This window comes from Zootoca vivipara, chromosome Z, assembly GCF_963506605.1.
Source record: "Zootoca vivipara chromosome Z, rZooViv1.1, whole genome shotgun sequence".
NCBI classification, from domain to species: Eukaryota; Metazoa; Chordata; class Lepidosauria; order Squamata; family Lacertidae; genus Zootoca; species Zootoca vivipara.
The window spans coordinates 11,535,362-11,560,178 of record NC_083294.1 but is presented as its reverse complement, the minus strand read 5'-3'; the positions used below and the strand labels follow the sequence as shown (position 1 = coordinate 11,560,178).

At 46.5% G+C, this 24,817-nt stretch overlaps 1 protein-coding gene across 7 annotated transcripts in view; it reads left to right on the top strand.

Annotated features, from left to right (window-relative positions):
- Positions 1-24,817, top strand: part of SCAI (suppressor of cancer cell invasion) — a 90,794-nt gene that overhangs the window by 26,712 nt on the left and 39,265 nt on the right. For 6 of the 7 annotated variants that reach the window (XR_009557033.1, XM_035112857.2, XM_035112856.2 and 3 more), the window contains one exon: positions 9,899-10,030. Coding sequence is in view for 6 of the 7 variants with exons in the window: in XM_035112857.2 (XP_034968748.1) it covers positions 9,899-10,030 (132 nt within the window). In the remaining variant the exon portion in view is untranslated. Of the gene's footprint in view, positions 1-2,998; positions 4,092-9,898; positions 10,031-24,817 lie in introns of those variants that run through there. The other variant, XM_035112858.2, reaches the window with a different exon arrangement.

Sequence of the window (24,817 nt, the reverse complement as noted above, 5' to 3'; positions counted from 1 at the left end):
TGTTGAGGTTCCTGCATTACAAGGAGTTGGACTAGATGTCCTTAGGGTCCTTTCCAACTCTACAATTCTGTCATTCAATGATTCTATGTCCTCATTGATTTCATTATACACCAAGGGAAAGTTGAATGTAGTCAGACATATACACTGGGCTTTAAGAAGGCTGATTTCAAAAAGCTTAAGTAACTACTGGGTAAAGTCTGATGGTCAGAAATACTCAAAGATAAGGGAATCCAAGATACATGGGAGTTTCTTAAAGGTGAAATACTGAAGGCATAAAGGCAGCCAATTCCAAAAAGAAATAAAAGTGGAAGGCACCTAAGGAACCAGGTGTGGCTAAATAAAGAGCTGACGAATGAGCTGAGATGTAAGAAGGGAATGTATAAAAGTGGAAGATAGGACAAATCACAAAGGAAGAATATACAGAAGTAGCCAACAGCTGCAGGGAGGTCAGGCAGGCCCAAACTCAGAATGAACTCAGTCTTGCAAGACAGATTAAAAATGATGTCCCCATCCCCATATTCAAAACGGGGAGGAAAGAAGTCCCAGGTAGCTACCAGCTAGTCAGCCTGACATTGATACCAGCAGTGCTTTTTTCTGGGAGTACTGTACTCAAGAGTATGCAGTACCGAAACCTTTTGCTTCTTCAAATGTTAAAAGTGTAACACTTACTGTAACAACTTCACAGTGAGTACCAGCACTTTTTTTTCTTTTTTTCTTTTTAAAGCATTGGATACCAGGAAAGGTCCTGGAACAGATCTTTATAAACAACTTGGATGAAGGTATTGAGGGGATGCTCCTCAGATTTTCAGATGACATCAAACTGGGACGGGTAGCTAATGCTGCAGAAGACCTTAACTAGACCCAGATCAGAATTCAATATTACCATAACTGGTCCCAAACTAACACAATGAAATTCAATAGGGACACATGTAAGGTTCTGCTCTTAAGCAGGAAGAACCCACTGCACAAATATAAGATGGGGAGGGGCACATGTGAAAAGGATCTAGGGGCCTTAGTAGACTGCAGGCTTAACATGAATCAACAATGTGATGCATATGCAAAAAAGCTGATGTTATTCTAGATTACATCATTCTGCCTTGGTCAGACCACACCTGGAATACAGTTGTACCTTGGTTCTCAAACAGAATGCATTCTGGGAGTCCGTTCGACTCCCGGAACTGTTCGAAAACCAAGGTGTGGCTTCCAATTGGCTGCAGGAGTGTCCTGCAGCCAAGTGGAAGCCGTGGAAGCCTTGCTGGATATTTGGCTTCCGAAAACCGGACCACTGACTTCCGGGTTTTAATCGTTTGGGAGTTGATTTGTTTGGGAGCCAAGGCATTTGAGATCTGGACAGCACAGTTTAAGAAGGAAATCAACAAGCTGGAAAATATGCAGAGGAGGGCAACCAAGATGATAAAGGGTCAAAAAACCAAGCCTTATGAGCAATGGTTGAAGGAACTGGGTATGTTTAACCTGATAAAAAGGAGACTGAGAGGAGATAGGACAGCCCTCTTGAGATATCTAAAGGGCTGTCACATGAAGGAAGGAGCAAACTTGTTTTCTCCTGCTCCGGAGGCTAGGACCCAAACCAAGGGATTCAAGTTAGAAGGAGATTCCGACTAAACATCAGGAAATGCTTTATGACAGTAAGAGCTGTGGAGAAGAACAGTGGAAAACTCTCCCTCAGGAGGTTGTGGACTCCTTTATTGGACGTTTTAAATCAGAGATTGGATGGTCATCTGCCATGAATACTGCATCTGAGATTCCTGCATTTCAGGGGGTTGAACTAGGTAACCATTGAGATATAGTCCCACTCTATGATTCTATGAGAGAGGTCTCCCTGCAAATCTAGTTCTTTCATTGTGCACTTCCCAGAGGCTTCATGAAATTAGGATGGGGGCTGCATTTGGCTGGAGTACTTGGACACTTTTAATTTTAAATGTTCTATACCTCACCCATGTATTGGATTACTGCAGTGTGATCTGTGTGGGGCTTCCCTTGCACTTGATCTGCAAACTGCAGTTAACAGAAAATGCTGCAGCATAATTGCAGCATGTAACACCTCTGCTTAGAGACCTGCACTAGTTGTTGATTTGCTACAGAGACAGATTTGAGATCACCTTACCCTATATATGTCGATTCGATCACCACAATCTGAGGAACTGGCATTATTACAGGTACAACATAATGCCTGTTTTGCATCTGTAATAAATGGATCTTTTAGTATGGCACTAAAAGATTTAGAACTACTTGCCTATTTGCATCAGCCAGGCACCTTCACTATTACTGTTTTCAGCACCTTCTGAAAACATTTTTGTCTAGGGAACCTATCTGGATATAAAGAATATTGATGTACATTAACCTGTTTTTAGTTTATCTTTGATTTTAATAACTCCTTGAATGTTGAAATAGCTGGTTTTAATCATTTTTTTAAATTTATTTTTTATTCTCCTTGTTAACTGCTTTGCACTTTTTTTGTCAAGCAGTATGTAAATTTCATGTAATAAATAATTTGATGAAAATGTATTGGCACAATGAGCAGTATATTTTCCAAGAGCTCAGTTGGTATATATTCACACCCATCACATAACCTGCCCAGCCTTCATCCCCCAGATTCCTCATCTGCAGTTTCATGATTTGCTTTTCTCCTGGATACTTTTTGATGCTTTTGTTTGTGTGAGAGAAATGTGGTGTTTTATGCCCACTACCCTTTAAATGGCTAGCACCTCCTTTGCCAGTGCTTGTTCTGAACTAAATTTGGTGGCTTGATGTGTTTTTCCTTGTAATTCTGCTCAGTAATCTTGGTGGGCTGTGTAAAGGGAAACTTTGCCCTTGCAGTCAGATCATACTACATTTTTTGAATGGCACAGCCAAGCAAATTGCTGGCAAGGAGGCTAGAGGTAGGCAGGAAGTGGAAAGAATATTATGGCTTTGCTCTCTCTCTCTCTCTCTCTCTCTCTCTCTCTCTCTCTCTCTCTCTCTCTCTCTCTCTCTCTCTCTCTCTCTCTCCCCCATTTCCTTGCATCACCAGGGTTTCTTTTGATACTATCACAGCCTGTGCCTGCCAAACTCTTTGGGCTGAACATTAATGGTTCCACGCCATTTGCCATGTGCTTTCAGCATGGACTGTTCCTCAATAGTAAACTACATGGATCTGTTAGCCACACCCAGCTTTTCAAATGGGTCAAAGCCTTTGTAAACCCGCCTGTCTCTTGAGGTAATATTGAGTGTCCTGCTCAGTCTTCCTATAACACATGAAGCTGTTTACCTGTCCCTCCTAAGGAGGAGACCTTTCAATAGTGGCCCCCTGAGATTGTGGAACAACTTTACCTCACTGTGTGATTTTTGTGCACCTCCCTTGAGATGGGTTTTGAGGATGAGAGAGATGCAGCTCTTGGTGGTAGTCTTAGACTATTAGAAGGAACATTAAAGAAAAGAACTGGAAAGGCAGGATACACATTTGAGAAAGAAATCATATGAAACTTAAGAGAAGAGGAGACTTTAGGGTTGGTTGGTAGGTAAGAACCAAGGTCACAGGTAGAGAATGAGGCGGGTTACAACAATTAAACACAATATTTAACCACAATTTAAAACATTTTAAAACAACTTACTGTCAAATAAAGAAGGCAGGTCCTAAAAATATGCCCAAGCAGGCACACACACAATTTTGTAGCTAGCCCTTGATGATTTTGGGCTGTTGGGGGGAGAGGCAACCAGATGCTAGAAACGTGGGTTTGGGGACAGTTGGGTTCAAGTCCCTTTTTAGCTTTAAGAATTCAGAGTATTATGTCTAGTAGAGTGAGTTAAGATAGGCACCTGAATCCCCTTTTTGAATAAACTCTAGTCTAAAAAATGCATTGCAAGTTCCATAGCACCACGTTTGATAAACAGTGGTGACCGCTGCAGCCCTTAGCTTGCCTTGGTGCGACACACCTTTCCCACTGCTCTCAGTGTGGTGTTGTCTGTTGCCAGGAGCAGTGGCCAGGCTGGAAGGAGCCGCTGGTGGAGAGTGGAAAGCCTGAACAGGATTCTGGTCCCAGAGCAAGGTGTGCATACCACCCACCACCATGGAGCAGGTGAAGGCACTGCAGGTGACTTAGGATGTGTGCAATGACAAACCCTAAAGTGGCTAGGATTGGGGGACAGGGTTTATCTAGCCCCTTTCCATATTTTATTCAGGTTGCTGCCCATGAGCTGAATTATTGTTCTCTTCAAGCAGCATCTGGCAGTTGGTCTGGACTCTGTTGTGAGGACATTCTAGTGCTAGATTTCCTGCATGAAGCCCAAAGCTGGGTGGGCCTAAAAGGCCTTCTCTGACTCTGATTATTTGTTCTGTTCATTTCCCAAATTGTTAGTGGAGATTTTGAGCACTTCATCAGCCTCAGAAGCATTACCCCTCTGAGGTAAAGGGAAACCAAGTGTGGCTGCAAAAGTGCTTATTTAGCTGTGATTAGGCAGGCAGGTAGCTGGGAAGGCAGCTGCTAATCTGTGAATAACCCGAGATCCCCGGAAGGAACGTGTTGCAGGTGGTAGAGAAATGAGGCATTGTATTAGGGTCTGTGGGGGAAACCAGGAAGGGAATATCTTTGCCAAACTAATAGGGAGGTTTGTGAAAAGGATGCTGATCCCCCTTCCAATTGCTTTGTGCCTATGAGATGGCCAGTATTTGTAAATATGGCCTTTCCTTGTCCCTTATTACCCTATTGCACCGTGTTATTCCCTGGTCCTTAGCATGTCACCGGATGACAGCAGAATCTGCAGTTGTTAAGTTGGTGTCTTCAACATAATGGCTTGGGAAAAGGTTGTTGGTTTTGGCCCAGTTTTCCAATTTGCTAAGCAAACACCAGCAGTTTTTGCTTCTGTGTTTGCTAAAGTTATCCAGCATCCCTAGTGCTAGCCCCCTCCTCTAGCCACCACTCTCTACAGCAGGCTTCACCCTACCTGGTGGCCTCCACAAACCTTACTCAGCATAGTCATACTGGATGAGGTTGATGGGAGCTGAGATCCGAAACACCCAGAAGGCACCAGGTTGGAGGACATTTCCCTACAAATGCTCTCTTGAGTTGGCATGCGGAACGCATTTGGCTCTCTGATCTCTTTCTCCTGCCACAAGCCTTCTATACAGTAGTGTCCTTGTTTTTGCTCAAGTTTGGAGGACTAATCTTCCTGAAACTTGCTAGATTTGAAGATGTCTGTCTCCACTTTCTTGCCCTTCCTTATCAGGAAAATGAAAACTTTTCATACTAAGTGGGTCGCAAGAGTACTTCGACACAGAACCCATAGGCTGCACACTGCCTTGTTGTGCGGGGGTGGTGGAGCAAAGCCAAAATTTGACGCCCCCCCCCCGCCCTCGCACTGCCTTTCCAAAGTTGGTTTGGTGAGGCTCCAGGCTTTGGGGATGAGGCACAAGGCTCTGGCTAACTACAGTTTGTGAAAGACATAGGAAAAATCTAGGGACCTGTCAGAGCACTTACACCTCCTTCCCAAACCCCAGCACCTTGCTTACCTAATGTAAGGGCTGGGGGGTAGCGGATGATTCCGAGGGCCACCCAAAAAGCACATTGGACTACCCTGATCCAGAGCAAGCTTGCCTGAAGTGTTGTTAGACAGAATGATAGTACAGTCATACCTCGGTTTAAGTACGCCTCGGTTTGAGTATTTTCAGTTTAAGTACTCCGTTTACCTGGCTGGAACGAATTAATCCACTTTCCATTACTTTCAATGGGAAAGTTCGCTTCAGGTTAAGTACACTTCAGGTTAAGTATGGACTTCCGGAACCAATTACACTCATATCTCGGGTTAAGTATGCTTCAGGTTGAGTACTCTGCAGACCCGTCTGGAACAGATTAATCCACTTTCCATTACTTTCAATGTGAAAGTTCGCTTCAGGTTAAGTACACTTCAGGTTAAGTACTGTACAGACTTCCAGAACCAATTGTGTTTGTAAACCGAGGTACCACTGTAATGAAAGTGTGTGTGTGTTGTACTGAACCGATTGCAGAATTCAATTTTATACAAAATTTGTGCTAAGCATGTTTTTAAGAGTCACACATATATGCAACCCTGGGCATGTCACTTGTTAAAACGCATTGAGAAACAACCTCTTTGCAGAATAGTTCCTCTGTTCCTTTTGGGGTTTCATCCTCTTCCGTTCCCCCTCCGCTGCCTTTTCTTTCCAGTTGCCCCATTTTCCTTCTGCGTCTGGATATTTTTAGCCTGCTTTGTATATCTGTTTCTCTGTCCTTCTCTCTCTCTCTCTCCCCCTTCCCTCTCTCCCCCCCCTTCCCAGTTTGCTTTTCTGTCAGAGGCAGGGAAACTGGCATTTTCTCAGTTTTCTCATTCCCACCCCCCTCTCTGTTGGGTCTGCCTTGCCATTTCTCCATCTGTTTCTGCTTCCATTGGCTTGTTCACACCATCTTGTTTACTTGCTTATTTAAGTAAATTCAATCTTGGTGTTTTCCACCTAGTCTTCTACTCTCTCTCTCTTTTGTACACATCATGTAAAGGTTCTGAGGATAGAACTACAGCAACATGTTCTGCTCTTTTTAATGTGAATACTGTACAGTGGTATTAACATTTTCCAGAGATAATTTCAAGGAAGGAAGGCATGAACTTCTCTCCTCTCCTCTCCTCTCCCCCCCTTCCCACCTCTACCCCAACCCCGCCTAATGGGATGATTTTCAGTCTCAAAAGTGAGGAGTGTGTTTCTGGTGAGGACTGAGCAGGTGAGCATCAGAAGAGCCCCGCTGGATCAATCTAGTGGCCCATCTAGGGCAGCATCCTGTTCTCACAGTGGGAAGCCAGATGCCCCAATAGGAAGCCTGAAAGCAGGACTTGACTGCAGTAACACTCTTCCCTCCTTCCATTTCCAAGCACTGATATACAGAAACATACTGCCCTCCAGCAGCATTCTAGTCTTCATTGTTATGAACGTGGAAAGCTGCCTCATACAGAGTTGGGCTGCTGGTTCATCTAGCTCAGTGTTGTCTACTCTGGCTGGTAGCAGCTCTCGGGTTTCAGGCAGGAGATCTCTCCCAACCCAGCAAAGATGTGCCATTGGGGATTGAACCTGGCACCTTCTGGATGCAAAGCAGATGTTCTACCACTGTGATGTGACCTGATGACTTTTAGGCAATTTGCACTGCTGCTTTGAATAATACAGCAGCTGCTGGGTTAAACATAGATGATGTGATGTTGTATTCTAATGTTATCTCAAGTGAGAAGATGAGTAGCAGGTGTACAGTATTTCATATGTTTGAGAACTGTGTTCTCATATGTTTGAGAAATACTGTTCCCATTACACAAGAGAAATTAAACCCGCCTCCCGATTAACACTTCTGCACTTACCTAGAAAAATGTCCAACTCCACACACTTTGGAGGGGGAGGGAGGCAAAACATGGTGTATAAATAAACCATAACACATTTTCTGCCCCTATTCTTGTTTATTTGCTATGCAAATGCCTGCCTCACTCCTGCCACCACAAGAGTGCCCCCTGCCCCCCCCCAAATAACATGGAGTTATTTCCCATCAGCACTTGGTAGGCTGCATGGCCTGAAGAAGCCCATCACCACACATTACGGTAGAATATATCCAGTGTGACAGGGTAGGGTTTTTTTGTGGGGGTGGTTGAGCAGCGCCATGTTTGTGAGTAAAGTGGGCATGGAACTCCAGATAGTAGTGTGAATTTGGATATTTTTCAAGAGGAAAAATAATAAGGGCGGGAGATGAGTTGGAAAATATAAATGATTTGGTTTGGGATTTTTAAATGAAAAAATCAGTCTTCTGTTCATAACCCTGGTGTGTGTGTGTGTGTGTGTGTGTGTGTGTGTGTGTGTGTGTTAAGCACAGCTTTTGGCACGAAATCAGCAATCATTTTTACGCTGAAACCAGAGCTTTTCAACACCTCATTAGCAAACCTCATTATTTCAGACAGTAATTATTTGGGGGCTCCTGGAGCATAATTAAACAAAAACCTGTAAGAGATGACTGGCCAGCACCCTTTCACGTCTGAAGCAAATCTTTGCAGCAGTTGCATTGATGACCCTTTAAGTCGCCTGCTTTCCATGTTACCTGTTGGTGACTTGTCCTTCTGGTTATTGGCACATGTTGGAAGGTATGGCTGGATCCAGACAGGGGATACTCAGTGTGGTAAGGCTGGCAGAGGAGGTCTGCTGATGAGGAAAAACCTGTCAATCAAAGGCAGGGGTGGGGAACCTGTATGTAACCTTCCAGGCACAGTTAGACTGCAACTCTCATCATTCTGGACCATTGGCTTTGTGCCTTGGGCTGCTGGGAGTTTGAGTCCAACAACATCTGCAGGGCTGCAAGTTTAACAGCCCTAATTGAAGGTGTCTTGTGGTCTTGACTTTACTTTTCTTAATTTCCCCTTTTAGTATTCATTAGCACTGTGTAACATACTGCAGGATGGGGCTGTTGTGAAGAACAGTGATGCTAGCAATTGATTGTACAACTGAGAGGTAGAAGGTGATGTGTGCATGTTCTTGGGTGCCTTTTAATCTTTTTTTGCCTCCGCTATCAAGTGTTTGGGAAGCCACTTGCAGTATGGCAAGCTGGTGTTTAGAAGCTGCATCAAGCAAATTATATTTTTCCTCTCTCCTCCCCATTCTCCCCCTTGCTCATGTAACTTACCAGTTGCTGGATGGTGAAATGGAAATGCCCTCCATTCAAGTGTTTGGAGAAGAAGGGGAGGAGTAATAAATGGAGTGATGGAAAATTAACTGGATATGGCACTGATGGAGCTGAGAGGGTGAAAAGGCTTTGGGAAAACTTCAGTTCTGGCCTCTCTTCAGTTCTAGCAAAGTACTCTGCATTCGATTTGGAGTGAAATCAGAGAATGATACTATTAAATTCACAGTACTCTCTCTGGAAAAAGACTGGGGAAAACGAAAATGGAAGGTCCTAGAGGAGCAGATTGGGATTCTATCATAAATACAACAGAAAACAACAGGAAATAGAATTTGAACATAAGGAAATGGGCTTGAATTAAAGTACTGTACATAGAATGGGGAAATATGGAATACTATTCCAATATGTAATCACATATTGGAGGGATCACATAGTGGAGGGATTTTAACATGGACATATAACCAGCAGACAAAAAATCAGAAGCCCTTTTAATCTATCTCTATTATTTGTCTTTTGACTTTTTTCTCCCTCTTTCTTTCCTTTTTTTCTTCTGTTTCCTTTTTCCTTTTGGAGTCCTATGTTTGGGGCCTTTGTTAAGTTTTGGGGGTTGTGTACTCATGGGGGTGGTAGATTGTTGATGGAGGGCCCTGGGTGGGAGACAGGGTAATGTTGGTCTCCCAGTGAGAGAAGCTGGGAAGAGAAAGGAAGGATCCCAGGTGAGATCTGGGAGGGACTGCTACCCTCTGTAGGTGGTGGGGGCTGAGAATTGCCTCTAGGAGAGGACTCCATATTCTACCTCTTCTTTTTGTAGTTTTCATAGCCATTATCTTATTGTACCGTGATTTTTTTTATATGTGGGTAGGTGGGTATACACCTACACATCTACACTTATAAGTTGCTGGAAACTGCAGGAGGGGAGAGTACTGCTGTGCTCAGGTCTTGCTTGTAGATTTCTTACAGGCATCAGGTTGGCCACTGCAAGAACAGGATGCTGGACTAGATGGGTCATCGACCTGATCTAGCAGGGCTATTCTTAAATTCTTGCTGTGGGGTAAACCTACAGCTCTACCAGCGGACAAAGCTAGAGAGATTTAACAGCACTGGCACAGGGATCTGTTTACATGTGTGTGTGTTTTCCCCTTTTCATTCTTATGACACTGTATCTGCCAGACTCCCAGATGCAGCATTTTCATTCTGACCTTCCTGCCACCCATGGCTAATCTAGATTTTTGCCTGTGTCCCCTTTCTAGGACTGAGTTTGCCCTGAAAGAAGCCATGTCGACAGGCGGCATGGAGGATGACATCCCTCAGGGAGAGAGGAAAACTGTCACGGACTTCTGTTATCTGCTGGATAAATCTAAACAGCTCTTCAACGGCTTAAGGTCAGTCAGTTTCAGGTGTTTTGTATAGGTAGGGCTTGAGCTGGGGGAGAAATCAACAACTCAAAAATTCTGGAATCTGGCAATCTAGATTCTTTACTGGGAAAAGTTTAAATCTACGAACTACAGTGGAACCTCGGTTTACGAACACAATTGGTTCCAGAAGTCTGTTCATAAACCGAAGTGTTCGTAAACCGAAGTGAACTTTCCCATTGAAAGTAATGGGAAGTTGATTAATCCGTTCTAGACGAGGAAAAACACCCCCTAGAACGGATTAACCGCTTTGCTCCGATGCCTTCGCGGAGGCTGGGGAGCGTTTCCGCGACTGGGCTGCAGCCGCGAAAGCAGTCCCCGGCCTCCGCAAAGATATCGGAGCAAAGCCCCAGCCTCCGGAAGGCATCGGAGCTGGGACTTCGCTCCGATGCCTTTGCGGAGGCGGTCCCCGGCCTCCGCAAAGGCATCTGAGCGAAGTCCCGGCTCCGATGCCTTCCGGAGGCCGGGGAGAGTTTCCGCGACTGGGCTGTGCAGCCGCGAAAGCAGTCCCTGGCTACCGGAAGCCGGGGACCGCTTTCGCGGCTGCACAGCCCAGTCGCGGAAACGCTCCCCGGCCTCTGGAAGGCATCGGAGCGTAGTCCCGGCTCCGATGCCTTCCGGAGGCTGGGGAGTGTCGCGAAAGTGCTCCCCGGCCTCCGCAAAGACATCGGAGCGAAGTCGCTCCGATGCCTTTGCGGACGCCGGGGAGCACTTTCGCGACTGGGCTGTGCAGCTGCGAAAGCGGTCCCTGGCTTCCGGTTGCCGGGGACCGCTTTCACGGCTGCACAGCCCAGTCGCGGAAACGCTCCCCGGCCTCCGGAAGGCATCAGAGCCGGGACTTCGCTCCAATGCCTTTGCGGAGGCCGGGGAGAGTCGCGAAAGTGCTCCCCGGCCTCCGCAAAGGCATCGTAGCGAAGCCGCTCCGATGCCTTCCGGAGGCTGGGGAGCGTTTCCGCGACTGGGCTGTGCAGCCGCGAAAGCAGTCCCCGGCTTCCGGTAGCCGGGGACTGCTTTCGCGGCTGCACAGCCCAGTCGCGGAAACGCTCCCTGGCCTCCGGAAGGCATCGGAGCCGGGACTTCGCTCCGATGCCTTTGCGGAGGCTTGGGAGCCGCGAAAGCGGTCCCCGGCCTCTGCAAAGGCATCGGAGCGAAGTCCCGGCTCGGAGGCTGGGGCTTTGCTCTGATGCCTTTGCGGAGGCCGGGGACCGCTTTCGCGGCTCCCCAGCCTCCGCAAAGGCATCGGAGCGAAGCCCAGCCTCCCCGAAGGTATCCGACGCTCCGATGCCTTTGGGGAGGTTTGGCCTTCGCTCCGATGCCTTCGGGGAGGCCGGGCCTTCGCTGCGGGCCTCCAGGAGGCATCGGAGCGAAGGCCCGGCCTCCCCGAAGGCATCGGACACTCAGTAGACCTCCGGCACCTCGGTTTACTAACTTCCGGGTTAGGATAGTTCGTAAACCGAAAGTTCGTAAACCGAGGTGTTCGTAAACCGAGGTACCACTGTATATTAATTATGCAGATTTTGCATTCCTTGTGTTTTGCACAATTCCAGTGTTGCTAATAATACAGATCTCTGCAGTATGCTGATTGCTGAATCTCCACTCCAACTCCAAAAACCTTCCTGGATCCACTCCTCTGGCTTCTGAAGCTTTATCTAGAAGTTCTCAAGTGCTTGGCAGCTACCACAAGGATATAATACAATATGTGATTCAAAATAAGAGATCACCCAAACACCCTCAGTTTCCTGAAGTGTGTACAACTTACAGGATTCTTGGTGTGGAGCATTGGGTTGCCTGTATGCAGAATATAATGTTTTTCCTTGGGAAAAGAGTACCTAGCTGACATAAATGAGCAGAAGGATTTGGGGAGATGAAACAGGAGACTGGGCAGTGACTGTGTCCATTGCAGGAAAAAGAGCAGGGATTACCACATGAGGCCAGATGGGTTTGTGTGTGAAAAAACCCAACTTTAAAATGTGGAAGAAAACAATTGGTCTCCAGGCTTTTTCTTTTTTCTTTAAAGAGCTAGAAGTTACTTCTTTGGAACATCATTTTAGTCAGAGGCTGTGTGTTTGTGGCTTTAGAAACAGCGACCACCCAAACTCTAGGATTCTACCAGAGCTGCCAAATTGTCCTTTAGATATCATGTCTACAAAAAATTGCAAAATCTTGGTGCCTCTGTGCTCTGCCTCCTTAGAGGGACACTTCTCTTTTATTCACATTTTTATCCTTCCCTTAAGGATCTCAGAGTACTATTCATGATTGTTTCTTCCAACCCCATTTTATCCAACCAACCAACTTTCTTTCCCTCTTAGCCTAACCTGTTTCAGAGACAGATATAGAGAATAGCCCAGTTGGCATGTAGGAAGGCATTGTTTTCCATTCTGCCCTGTAGCCATTGCATGCTGCACTGTTTCTGTTCTACTGCAGTTCGTTTTCTACCAAAAATTTAGTTATTCATCTTGCTGTCTGCTGTGGCAAAATTATGTAACTTGCTTAAATAGTTATGTAAATTATATTATCATTATGTTATTCCACCCCATTCATTTTAATGCAAAGGAAACACAATGCAAATGGTGGTGGAGGCAGGAATGCAATCAGTTACATATCATTTGAAGACTGAAAGCAGCAACAACGGCAAATGCTAATCATATTTTCTGGATTTATATCCATTCCTGACATGGGATGAATAAGTGAACATTAACAATTTCTGCTGCTGTTTCTGTTTTCATCAGAATTCTCTGATCTCTATTACCCAGTGAGCTTTAGCCAATGATCTGAATCCAGGTCTTCCTACTGTGAGTCTCCCAACACATCTGGAGGGCCACAGGTTTCCCACCCCGTGTTGTTTTGAGGAAGGACCACAGCTCAATGGTAGAGCATCTGTCTTGCATGCAGAAGGTCCCAGATTCAGTCCCTGGCATCTCTAGAAACAACAAGGACTAGGGCAGACCCCCCATCCAAAATCCTGGATTGCCTATGGTCCTATGTGTTAAAGACTGATCCTTGGTTATAATTAGATGCAAGTGGGATCTGTAAGGTGCTAAACATACCTCAAACTTTGGTGCATGAGCATGTGGTATGCTCAAAATGGGCACAAACAGCAAGAATTTGTCTCCCATAAACTGCCTCTGCAGCCTTGACCAGTTGCTTGCTCCAGGATGATGATCCTGTACCTTCCTGCTTTAGAGCTAATATTCACAAAGAGCTGTGCAGGTAATGGGCACAAACAGCAAGAATTTGTCTCCCATAAACTGCCTCTGCAGCCTTGACCAGTTGCTTGCTCCAGGATGATGATCCTGTACCTTCCTGCTTTAGAGCTAATATTCACAAAGAGCTGTGCAGGTAAGGAAGGGGCAGTGCTTCAAACCCCACTACCTGTTGCTATAACTTCAATGGCAAGCTGCAAAAACCAAATTAATGAAAAGCAAGATAGTGATCGGCCCTGTTGCTGCTTCATTTGCAGGCATCTAAGAGGTGTACATCCAAGGACCCCCTCATTTAAACTCTTTTATGTCGTACTGAATCTGCTTTTTCCCTTCCTTCTTTTAGCCAAGGTGACTCTGACAAAGGTTTTATTTTTTGTGTGGCTCAAATGCTAAATCCCTCGCTTTGTGCCAGAGGCATCCCTTCTGTGAAGCAGCCTCCTATAGGCAGTGGTTGTTGTTTTCGACACTGTCAAGGTCCACCGAGTAGAAGGTAAAAAAAAGGGCCTGTTCTGGGAGAAAGGAGCCAAGGCCCTCTTGGAAGCTGCATGAGACCTTGGTAGAGTGAAATGGTGGAGGTGGTGAACTGCATCTTTTCAGTTTGCAAGCAAGTGGATAGTTTTGAATACCTCTCCGTTGCAGGGGAGGTAGAGAGAGACTCTCTTTACACCAGTTTCTGTCTGCATCAGAGACACAGTTAAGCTTATACCCTACTTTTCCACATGCAGTTCCCTTCTGTCTGAAGTGGTATGACCCAAAACTACCTTCTCATCCTGCGTAACCTGAGTGAACACATGGCAGCAGAATGAGGTGGTGGAATCTTGAGCTGTTAAGTATTTATGTAAAGACCAGTTATGACTGATGTCCATTGGGACTGATAGAGTGAAAGACTGGGAGCTCAACAGTAGATGGAGCCAGAGCCAATAATAGATGGAGCTAGGGGCCAACCAATTGTAGTTTTGCTCTCAGCCTCCTGCCTGCTGAGTTCCACAAGGGCATTCCTGAGGCCAAGGAGGATAAATATGGCAGGGAGGGTTGCCTGGTTGTGAGCCAGAAGGTGGGGGCTAGCTGAGGGTAGACTAAGGTTAGTGGGGCAGTGCCCCCTATTAGCCCAAATGAATCAGGCTCCACTGGTAAGCATGTATTTAATACCTTTTACCACTTTTCAGAGAAGACTCTCAGTATGGTTTATAATCACACTCACAGAAATGAAACATTGAAAACACATAAAATACGGTAACCAGTCACATCCCGAAATATATAAGGCAAGATACCCCATTTCAAATTGCAATCAAACTAACCCCCAAAGGCCACAGCAAAGAAAAACATCTTTAAGACCCATTTGAAAGAGACTAGAGATGGGCTTTGCCTTGATACCACTTGGAACTGAGTTCCATAACTGGGTCTTAGCTCCTTATGTCAGGCTTCAGAAGCATGTTATTGAATGTTCCACTACATGGTTTTCTTTGTAAATACATGTTATTGAAGTCCCATATCAGGGACAAAGGTTCTTGCCTTGCTTGCTTCAAGCTGTGCTACTTCTCTACTTGAAGAAGTGGGGTTGTTTTGTTTTGTTTTGCATTGTTGTAATGTGATCTCCCTTCCTCCCCTCACAGTGGTACAGTCCATGCTGCGGCCTCATTGCCACTTCATTCAGCTGTGCACACAAAACTGCTTCTTGCAGAAGAGCTCTTGAGTGCAGGCATTTATAGTCTTTGCTGTGTGTGTGTGTCCTCTAATCATGCATGCACACTGTCTGGTACATCAACCTGCTTGCGAGTGAGAGGTGGGAAGGGGAGGGTGCGCTGCTGCAGAATTCCGGCTGCATCTTTTGGCTCAGAAAAACACGAGCCAATACATTTCTCCAGAAATGAAAACTGGAGCAAATGGTACTGTGTTTGACTGGCTGTACAGAGAGCCTGGGCTTGGTGCCTGCAGGCCTGTGGGGATCACTTGGTGTTTGCTGCTCTTGGCTCAGGTTCACTCACTGGTGCCTATGGGTAAGCAGCAGTTACCTGAGTTACCATCTCCCAGGATAATAGTCAGTGTAAGAGCAGGAAGGGGAGGTACAGAGCACCAACCGACCACAACAGCAGTATCTGTTTACAGTGGCGAGTGGGGACGAGTGGGGGGGGGGGATTGGATGGTGAATGTCAGTCAATATGCAGCCTGCTCTGGACTGGCTGTTTGCTTTTAGTGTTAGACCAAAAATCTGGGGCGAAATAAATCTCGCCCGTTTCTTTTTTCTTTTTTAAACAATTTTTATTAAAAGATTTTCCACGTTTACAAAAGCACATGCGCTGTCTCTTTTTCAGGTTGTGTTTTCTACCAGTTGCATTTGTTGTGAGACGTTGATGTTATATGCAGTAGGGTTGGGAAGAAAAGAGGGGCAGGCGGGAGAGAGGGGGGTGGTGGTGAAGCTTTTGTTCTTTTACTTAGTGTATATGTAGGGGTTTTGTGTCAGCGTCACTTGGGTAGGTTCTCTTTCTATTCTTGTTATGTTTCGTTGGTGGTGAGATTCCCCGTCTAGGATTTTATTATAATAATAATAATAATAATAATAATAATAATAATAATAATAATAATTGTCATTTTATTTATGTTAAATTTTAAGGAATGAGATTTTTAACTTATTTTTATTTATTATCCCCTGCTTATTTGGTTATTATTATCTTTCTCCTTGTTCTGACCATCCCCCTGAGGCTGTATTCACAATCTTTCAATTTGGCTGGGCTCTACACTTAACCGGCCCGGAACCGTCTACCAGAGAGAAGGTTGCCGCCCATGGGACAGAGGGACATTGATGAATGATAACCCAGCTTTTACCTTGGGTTTTAATAGGTTTAATAGGTTTTATTGGTAACCATATATGTAATGTATTTTTGTTAGTGTCTGTCCATTTGATGCTATGGCCTGTCGGCTACGCAAATAAAGTTTGATTTGATTTGATTTGGTGGTGAGAGAGGTTGGGGTGGCCTAGGGTGTGGTTGATTGTCTTTGGTTGGTTGGCTGCAGTGGGATTTGTTTGTGCTTGTGTGAAGGGGCAGGGTGGGGGTGTTGTTGGATTAAGTTAGTCATATTGAATTGTATGCTGTTGGTGGGTTATAGGGCTGTGCATGTGATAAAGGGGAGCCATACCAATCCAGCCCGAAATAAGTGACTGAAATAAAACGATTCAATCATTCATTCTGACACTGCTTAAATAACTAGGTTGTAGAACTGAAGTAGATGGTCCTGGAGAAACTGCTGGTAAACCCCCAGGGGTCTGGCTGACTTGAGTAATACTTTAATGCTGAAGAATTAAGTTCACCCATTCAGCTTTGAAATCAAGTTTTGGTATATGAGCAAGGGCCCACACATTTTAGGGTGGGGTGGGGGAGCTGGGTGTCCTGGAAAGCAAAAGAAGAAGAAAAGATGTATAGTTTCTGTTGACCCAGCCCTGATGGGAGGATCTGATGTTTGGTGCTGCATTGAGCTTTGGAGGCACTCAGGTTACCTTTGAAGCCCAGATGAGATCATGGATTAACCCCAAGACTGCTATGCTCAGAAGGAGGGGAAGCTCTCTGGGTTGCACTTGGGGTATTTGTATTGTATGGAGTGTTTTAGCAGTGGTGTTCACTGTAGTCATTTACCTATGTTCCTATGCAAAAGGTCACCGCTTCAGTCCTAGGCATCTCTAGTTATCTCTTAATCTTTTGTAAGGAAAGTGGCTAATGCATATACCGGTAGATGCTGATTTTTTAAAGGGTCAGGTAATACCGTAGGTAATGGGAAAGGCCTCTGTCCATGATCCTAAATTGCTGCTTATAGTGAAAGGAGACGGTACTATGCTAGCAGGGTAGACAGATGGGAAGCTGCCTATGTTATGCTTTCCAGGACAATGATTTTTTGAATCCTTGGCCAAGAAATCTTAGGTTTACGTGCACAGGGTGAATTAGAAGCATTTTCAAACCAGTCAAGGGTGATCTGATATCTGGTGCAGAATGTGTAGGGTTGTAGCAAAAGTAAGCCCTACTCAGAGAAGACACATGGCAAACTTAGGCCCATGAATTTCAGTGTGGGTCTTCTCTGAGTAGGACTTAGTTGGCAGTAACCCATAATAATTAATGGTGGGTTCTTCCTTGTTGCTCTGCCTTCACAACTTGTATTGCAAGCGTAATGTTATTTCCACAAGTTGAATTCTGTTAGTATTACCCTTGGAAATAAGCCCACAAATGTACTAGTCTGCAATTTCATTTTTCCTTTAACAGACTAGCCTGAAAGGAACTGACTGGCAAAAGAGGGGCAGGTTGCTGAGTGGCCTTTGGCCAGTAGCATTTTCTGGGCAAAGGGAAGGAAAGGGGGCCTTCCCGCCTTGATTTCTGCGCTGGGCCCAGAAAAGGGGTAGATTACTCTCGCCCTACAGCCTTCTTACTTGCCAGCATGCTGTTTCTTCTGTCCAGAGGCTACAAGGCAAGGGCTGAAATACAAGTCTGGTGTTACCCCTCGGCTGGTAGGTCATGTTGACTGTCCACTTTTTCTTCTTAAAGTGGCAAGTGTTAATAATATCTCCATCTTATGTAAATCACTTAGAGAGTTTCCACAATTGCTAAACAAATCCTGTTAAATAAAAAAATGTCCATATTGCACATTGTTTTCTCTCCTATCCTTCCCCAGGCAAAGTCACAAGCTTAATAATTGTCACTGTTGTTAATATTATTAAAATTTATTACCTGCCCTTCACCCTAAGGTCCCGAGTAGGTTACAACATTAAAATACAATATTAAAACCGTTTAAAACCAACTTACAATACAGAAATGAGGTGGATTCTAAAACTATATACCTCAGATGTCAAAAGCTGCAGTAAGGAAGTGTTTCTTCAGCACTCTGACCAGAATCATTATAATGAAGGTGCCAGATGGCCCTCTATGGGGAGGGAATTCTACAACTTAGGGGTTGCCACATAAAATACCCTCTCCTGTGTCATTGCAAAAAAAAAAATACACCCCAAGCTCCCGAGAGCAGAGGAACCACTAAGAAGGCCAGCTCTGCCAATCTTAGCGCCAAAGAGGATCTCTAGTGAAATAGTTGCAGAGCTGCTCATGAGTTTTGTGTTATCATGGATACTAGCCAGTAGGCACCTTCCGCAGCCAGCTTTCCCTGGTTCACTCTGAAAGTTGCAGGAAACAGTGTTGTGTTTGAGCTTATATTGGGGAAGAAAGATCATTTTGTGCTGAATATGGCATGGATTCTTGCAGATTGTCCCAACTGCTTATTAATGACCCTGTTGGCGAGCTGCATGTCTGAGACCCTAGTGTTGGTGTTAAAGCAAGAGAGCAGTTCTGCGGGAAAGTGCAAGAGTATGGGAAGGTTATGAAAAGCAACCACTTTGTGATCCCATTCCCTATATGGACCCGGTTCCCTGCAGGGCCAAAACAAGCATTTGGGCCCATATATTGTTTTCTCTGAAGAATAGCCAAGCCTAAGACACACTGCGGATTCCTTCACCACCCGCCCCATAATTGCCTTCATTCTGCAAAGGGTTTTTGTTGCGGCTGCACGCTGGGCTAATAGCTTCTTCCTATTATAAATCTTGAGGAAGCAGAAATTGTGTGTGTGAAAATCAGTGTGCTGAGGAAGAGGGTGTCCCCCTCCTGCAGCTGAATGATGTGGTGCATCCTCAGTAGACTTTGTGCTGTCAGTGCTAGACATATGACTCCCTTTGTGGGTACCAATGTTCTTCGAGGAATTTAGGTAGTGTTGGAGAAAGAAGGAGAAGGAGAGTTTGGATTTGATATCCCGCTTTATTACTACCCGAAGGAGTCTCAAAGCGGCTAACAATCTCCTTTCCCCTCCTCCCCCACAACAGACACCCTGTGAGGTGGGTGGGGCTGAGAGACTTCAGAGAAGTGTGACTAGCCCAAGGTCACCCAGCAGCTGCATGTGGAGGAGTGGAGACGCGAACCCGCTTCCCCAGATTACAAGTCTACCGCTCTTAACCACTACACCACACTGGCTCCATACTAAGGCATTGGCATCAGTATGTTGTGACGTGGGGTTTGTGATTTCAGCTCTCTTGACAAAACATGCTGGAGACAGTTCTCTAGTAACAGCTCTTTATTAAAGTGAACAAGACTGAAGACTGAGGAGAGGAAAGCTACATTTATAGGGACAGGGGACTAGCTAGGAAGGGATACATTTTGGAGGGAACAATATCAAGCAATCACAGTGCTGCCTTTTGGAGGAAACCAATAAGACAGAGGATCCAAATACAGCAGCTTAAATGAACCAATAGTAGCTGTACCCTCTGGAACCAAAAGGCAGTTACTTTATCCTAATGCAAATACAGACAATAATAATACAGATATAAAATCCTTTGACTCAATACACAACACCCCTCCCCCCCTAGTGAGCACAGCAGACGTAATCCCTCAGGTACTGTGGGGTCCTACAACTTCTACCTGATCTCCTGACAACAGGTGTTGCAGGTTCTGGATTGGGTGTTACCTGTGGTGGAGGGGCTGCTATAGGGGTTTCATCAGGAACAGATGGAGTCCCAGACATCTCAGGGTCCCCGACCTGTACCTCGTCATCATGAGGACTAGCAGACCCTGGTTCATTTGCTGAAGCCCCTGGTGACTGTACCTCTGGACCATTTTCACTCTGGTCTTGCAGCTGTGCGTCATTAGCCAGGGATGAATTATCTGACTCCTCCCTGCTGAGCGCCCGGCGCCTCAGCTGATCTATATGTCTCTTCCAAACTTGCCCATTTTCCAAGGTCACATAATAGGACACAGGTCCACTAGCCCGGGTGATCACACCGGCCACCCACCGCGGACCTCGTGAATAGTTCCTCACCCAGACCAGATCTTCAGGGGCGAGATACCTTGTTGTGTCAGTCTCAGCCTGGGGGGTTGCTCTTGAATTACGGTTTGGCATTTTATCTGGGTGGACATAATCCAGCACCGTTACCAGTCTTCTACCTAAGAGCAGCTCGGCTGGCGACTTGCCCGTCGCAGTACACGGCGTCGCATGCTGCAAAAATAACATTCGCGCAATGCGAGCCGACCAGTTACCCTCCATTAAGCGCGCAATGGATTCTTTGGCTGTTCTTACCATGCGCTCAGCCTGCCCATTGGAGGATGGGTGAAAGGGCGCGGATGTGACCCCTCTTATAAAGTTATCAGCCAAGAATGCCCTGAATTCTTGGGATACAAAAGCTGCCCCATTATCTGATACAATGGTCTCAGGTAACCCGTGGGTAGCAAACAGCTGCCTCAACACCTTGATTACGGCAGCTGATGCCATGCTAGGGACCATCGCCACTTCTAACCATTTGGAATATGCATCAACGATAACCAAAAAGACCTTCCCTTGGAATGGCCCAGCAAAATCTATGTGCAGCCGGCTCCAGGGAGTCCTGGACTGCTCCCACCAGTGGACTGGTGCTCTGGCCACTTCTGGCCGCACCTCTTGGCATGCCTTGCATGTTCGTACCCATTGTTCTATGTTCTGGTCCATTCCAGGCCACCACACATAACATCGGGCTAGCGACTTCATCCTGACCATTCCCGGGTGTCCCATGTGAAGCGTCTCAAGAACCCTGTTTCTCAGTGGTGCTGGGATTATCACCCTATCTCCCCATAGGAGACAACCCTTATGCATGGACAATTCGTGCTGCCTTGTCGCATAAGGCCTGAATTTTTCTTCATGCGGACCACCTGGCCACCCCCTCCCCACCCAAGTGAGCACACGGGAGAGAACAGCATCTTTCCTAGTTTTCTCAGCTATATCCGTAGCTGTTACAGGAGCCCCCGGAAGTGTTTCTAGCATCATAATGTGCTCCGCCGGAGCAGGATCCTCATTGCTCCCGCCAGGAAGGGGCAATCGACTCAGCGCATCAGCATGGCACAACTGTTTCCCCGGCACATGGGTCAAGGTGTACTGGAACCCATTCAGGAATATTGACCAACGCAACATTCTGGGGGAGAGAATTTGTGGCGTTTGTTTGTTTGGGTTGAACAACCCTAACAGTGGTTTGTGGTCCGTTTCAATGGAGAAATGGCGACCGTACAAATAATCATAGAACCTTTTGATTCCGGACACAATAGCCAGTGCCTCTTTATCAATTTGAGCATAGTTGCGCTCTGTGGGCGACAACGTACGGGAATAGAAAGAGATGGGCTTTTCCGACCCATCCGGTTCCCTATGACTCAGCACAGCCCCCAGACCGTATTGAGAGGCATCACATGCCAGGACCAGCGGCTTTGACTCATCATAATGAGCAAGGACGCTCCTGCTACTCAGCATTCCTCGCAAGGAGTCAAAAGCCTTCTGCTGCTCCCGCCCCCATCGCCACACATACTTTTTCTGCAATAGTCTATGTAATGGTTCAGCTACCGAAGCTTTCTGGGGTAAGAACGAATGATAAAAGTTAATAAGTCCCAGGAATGACTGCAACTCCGTCTTGTTCTGTGGTCGTGGTGCCTCGATGATGGCCTTAATCTTAGCATCTGTGGGGTGGATGCCTGATGCATCAATTTTAAACCCCAAGAAATCCACAGTTGGCACCCCAAAACTGCATTTTTCTTTTTTCAGTTGCAACCCCACCTCCTTGAACTTGAGCAACACTGCACGGACACGCGCAACCAGTTCCTGTGGGTCTTTTCCAGCAATCAAAACATCATCAAAAAATGGCAAGACCCCCGGCAGACCTCTTAACAGGCGTTCCATGAGCCCTTGAAAAATCCCTGGGGCCACACAAACTCCAAACTGTAATCTGTTAACTCTGAACGCCCCTTTATGTGTGACAATAGTCTGTGCTTCCGCTGATTGTGGGGTTACTGGCAGCTGTTGGTAAGCTTGTGCCAGGTCAATTTTGGCGAACACCTTGCCCCCAGCCAGTTTAGCCAACAGATGTGATACGACTGGAATGGGGTATGAGTTTCCCCTGAGTGCCTTATTGATAGTACATTTGTAATCTGCACATATCCTGACTTCCCCATTTGCTTTAAGGGGTGTGACGATTGGAGTCTCCCACTTAGCAGAGTCCACGGGTGAGAGAACTCCCTGCTTGACCAATTTATCCAGCTCTGCCTCGATCTTGGGTTGCAGTGCAAATGGCACTCGCCTTGGTTTGAGTCGGATTGGAGCCACCCCGGGATCCAACTCGAAGTCAACTGGGGGCCCTTTATAACAACCCAGTTTTCCATTAAAGAGACCAGCAAATTCCTTGCATAATACCTCACTCATCTCAGGGCAGGTTTGGATTGAATTAAGCCCTGAGATACTCAGTCCCAGGGCAGGGAACCAGTCAGTGCCCAGGAGACTGGGGCGACTGCCCTTCGCAATCACCAGTTTGAGTACAGCCTGTTTGTCCCGGAACTGTACTCTCACGGCACACATTCCCATAACATGGATGCGGCCTGCTGAGTACGACTGCAAGGTTGCCGGAAAGGGCTCCAGAGGGGGCAACTTACCCCTGGGGAAGAATGTCTTCGCGGTCTGGTCCGACACGATGGTGAATGCGGATCCGGAGTCCACCTCCATGTCGCACTGCTGACCCTCAATCTTCACCTTGACGTGTGCCTTGCCTTGCGCTGGAAACTGCACGGCCCTCCCGTTGATCTCCGTTACGTAGTGGCAGTCCTTTAGAAAACGAGTTGCTGTGGGCGGTCTGCGATGCTCCAGTCTAGGTGCTCCTGTCGCTCCCGACGCCGCCGATCTACAGACCCTGGCGATGTGACCCGTCTTTCCGCACGTCCGGCAGATAGCATCCCTGAAACGACAACTCTTCCTTTCATGGTTTCCGCCACAACCTGGGCAACTGCCTCGGCGATCTTTGTGCACTGTGCAGGCCTGACGCACCGACTCGATCCCACGGACTGGGCTCTGGCTCGGAGTAGCCTCTAGCTCATCCATGGCATGCGCAACTTCTATCTGTGGCTTAGTGGCCTTGCGACTGGCATCAAGCTCCTCTCTTTCATAATTCTCCGTGGCGGTGGCCTCTTTCAAGGCTGAAGCAAGGGTAACCTCTTCTTTAGCCACGATGCGTCTTCTGGCTTTCTTGCTGCTCAGACCACCAATAAACCGATCCAGGAGAGTCTCTTCCAGATTTTGGAAGCCGCAGTGCTGAGCGAGCTTCCGGAGTTCAGCCAGAAATGTGGATACAGACTCCCCAGCATGCTGCTGCCTCTTATGGAACTCCATCCGCCGGGCCATCTTGGTCTCAGTAGGCGCCAAGTGGCTTGTTAGGCAGGCAAGAATATCTTTGAGAGATGTCTCACTCAGCTTCGCTGGAGCAAGTAATGCCTTGGCCAGCTTGAAGGTCTCGGGCCCACAGTAGCTCAGGAATGTGGCCCTTCTTTTGCTGGCATCGGTGATCCCTTGAGCCACTGCAAAGAACTCGAAGCGTTCGACGTAGTCTTCCCAGGTGTGGGGCTCTGATGGCTGGAAGGGCTCCAATACCCTTGGACTCTCCATTGTCCTAGCGGGCAGGGTCGTCTTCTCAGCTGGCCAGTGAGTCTTGTTCTCAGCTGCAATCCGGACTCTGAGGCAGGGTTGTGTTTAACTGCTCCTCAGCATTCCGGATCCCACCTTCGTCGCCAGTTATTGTGACGTGGGGTTTGTGATTTCAGCTCTCTTGACAAAACATGCTGGAGACAGTTCTCTAGTAACAGCTCTTTATTAAAGTGAACAAGACTGAAGACTGAGGAGAGGAAAGCTACATTTATAGGGACAGGGGACTAGCTAGGAAGGGATACATTTTGGAGGGAACAATATCAAGCAATCACAGTGCTGCCTTTTGGAGGAAACCAATAAGACAGAGGATCCAAATACAGCAGCTTAAATGAACCAATAGTAGCTGTACCCTCTGGAACCAAAAGGCAGTTACTTTATCCTAATGCAAATACAGACAATAATAATACAGATATAAAATCCTTTGACTCAATACACAACAAGTAGGCTGCATAGATGCTGTGGGGCCACAGGAAAGGTCCAGAATGTGTTGGTGCATGTAGAATTCAGCTCTGAATGTTTAAAGGAAGTTTTTTGTAACCCTTCTGGCTCTGAAAGATGTGTGTGGATGATGCTCAGAAGCTAGAGAGCTTTCTAGGCCTGTGTGTTAAAAGTGCAGGTGACTCCCTATTCGTGTGGGGGGCTATGTTATGCACCCCATGCACAAAAGTGAAATGTGCCTAAGCGGGGAGCACCCTGGAGAGTCCTCATGGGTCATGAGGAGACCCTCCCCAGAGCCCGAAGATGACTGTAATCTGTCTCCATAGCTTAGCCAGTAATTGCTTCTAGATACCAGTTGCTGGAAACCATAGGGAGGGGAGAGGGCTGCTCTCGTGCCCAGGTCCTGCTTTCAGGTTTCCTACAGGCATCTAGCTGGCCACTGTGAGGACACAATGCTGGATAAGATAGGCCATTGGCCTGATCCAGCAGGCTTTTCTTATGTTCTTAAATTACATAGCAGTTAAGTGGATAGAGCATTTCATTCCCTTCCAGGAGGAGAGGTGATTGTTTCCTAAGCTTGAGTGGTGCTGGTTTTAAGAATGGGAGGGGGCTTACTGTG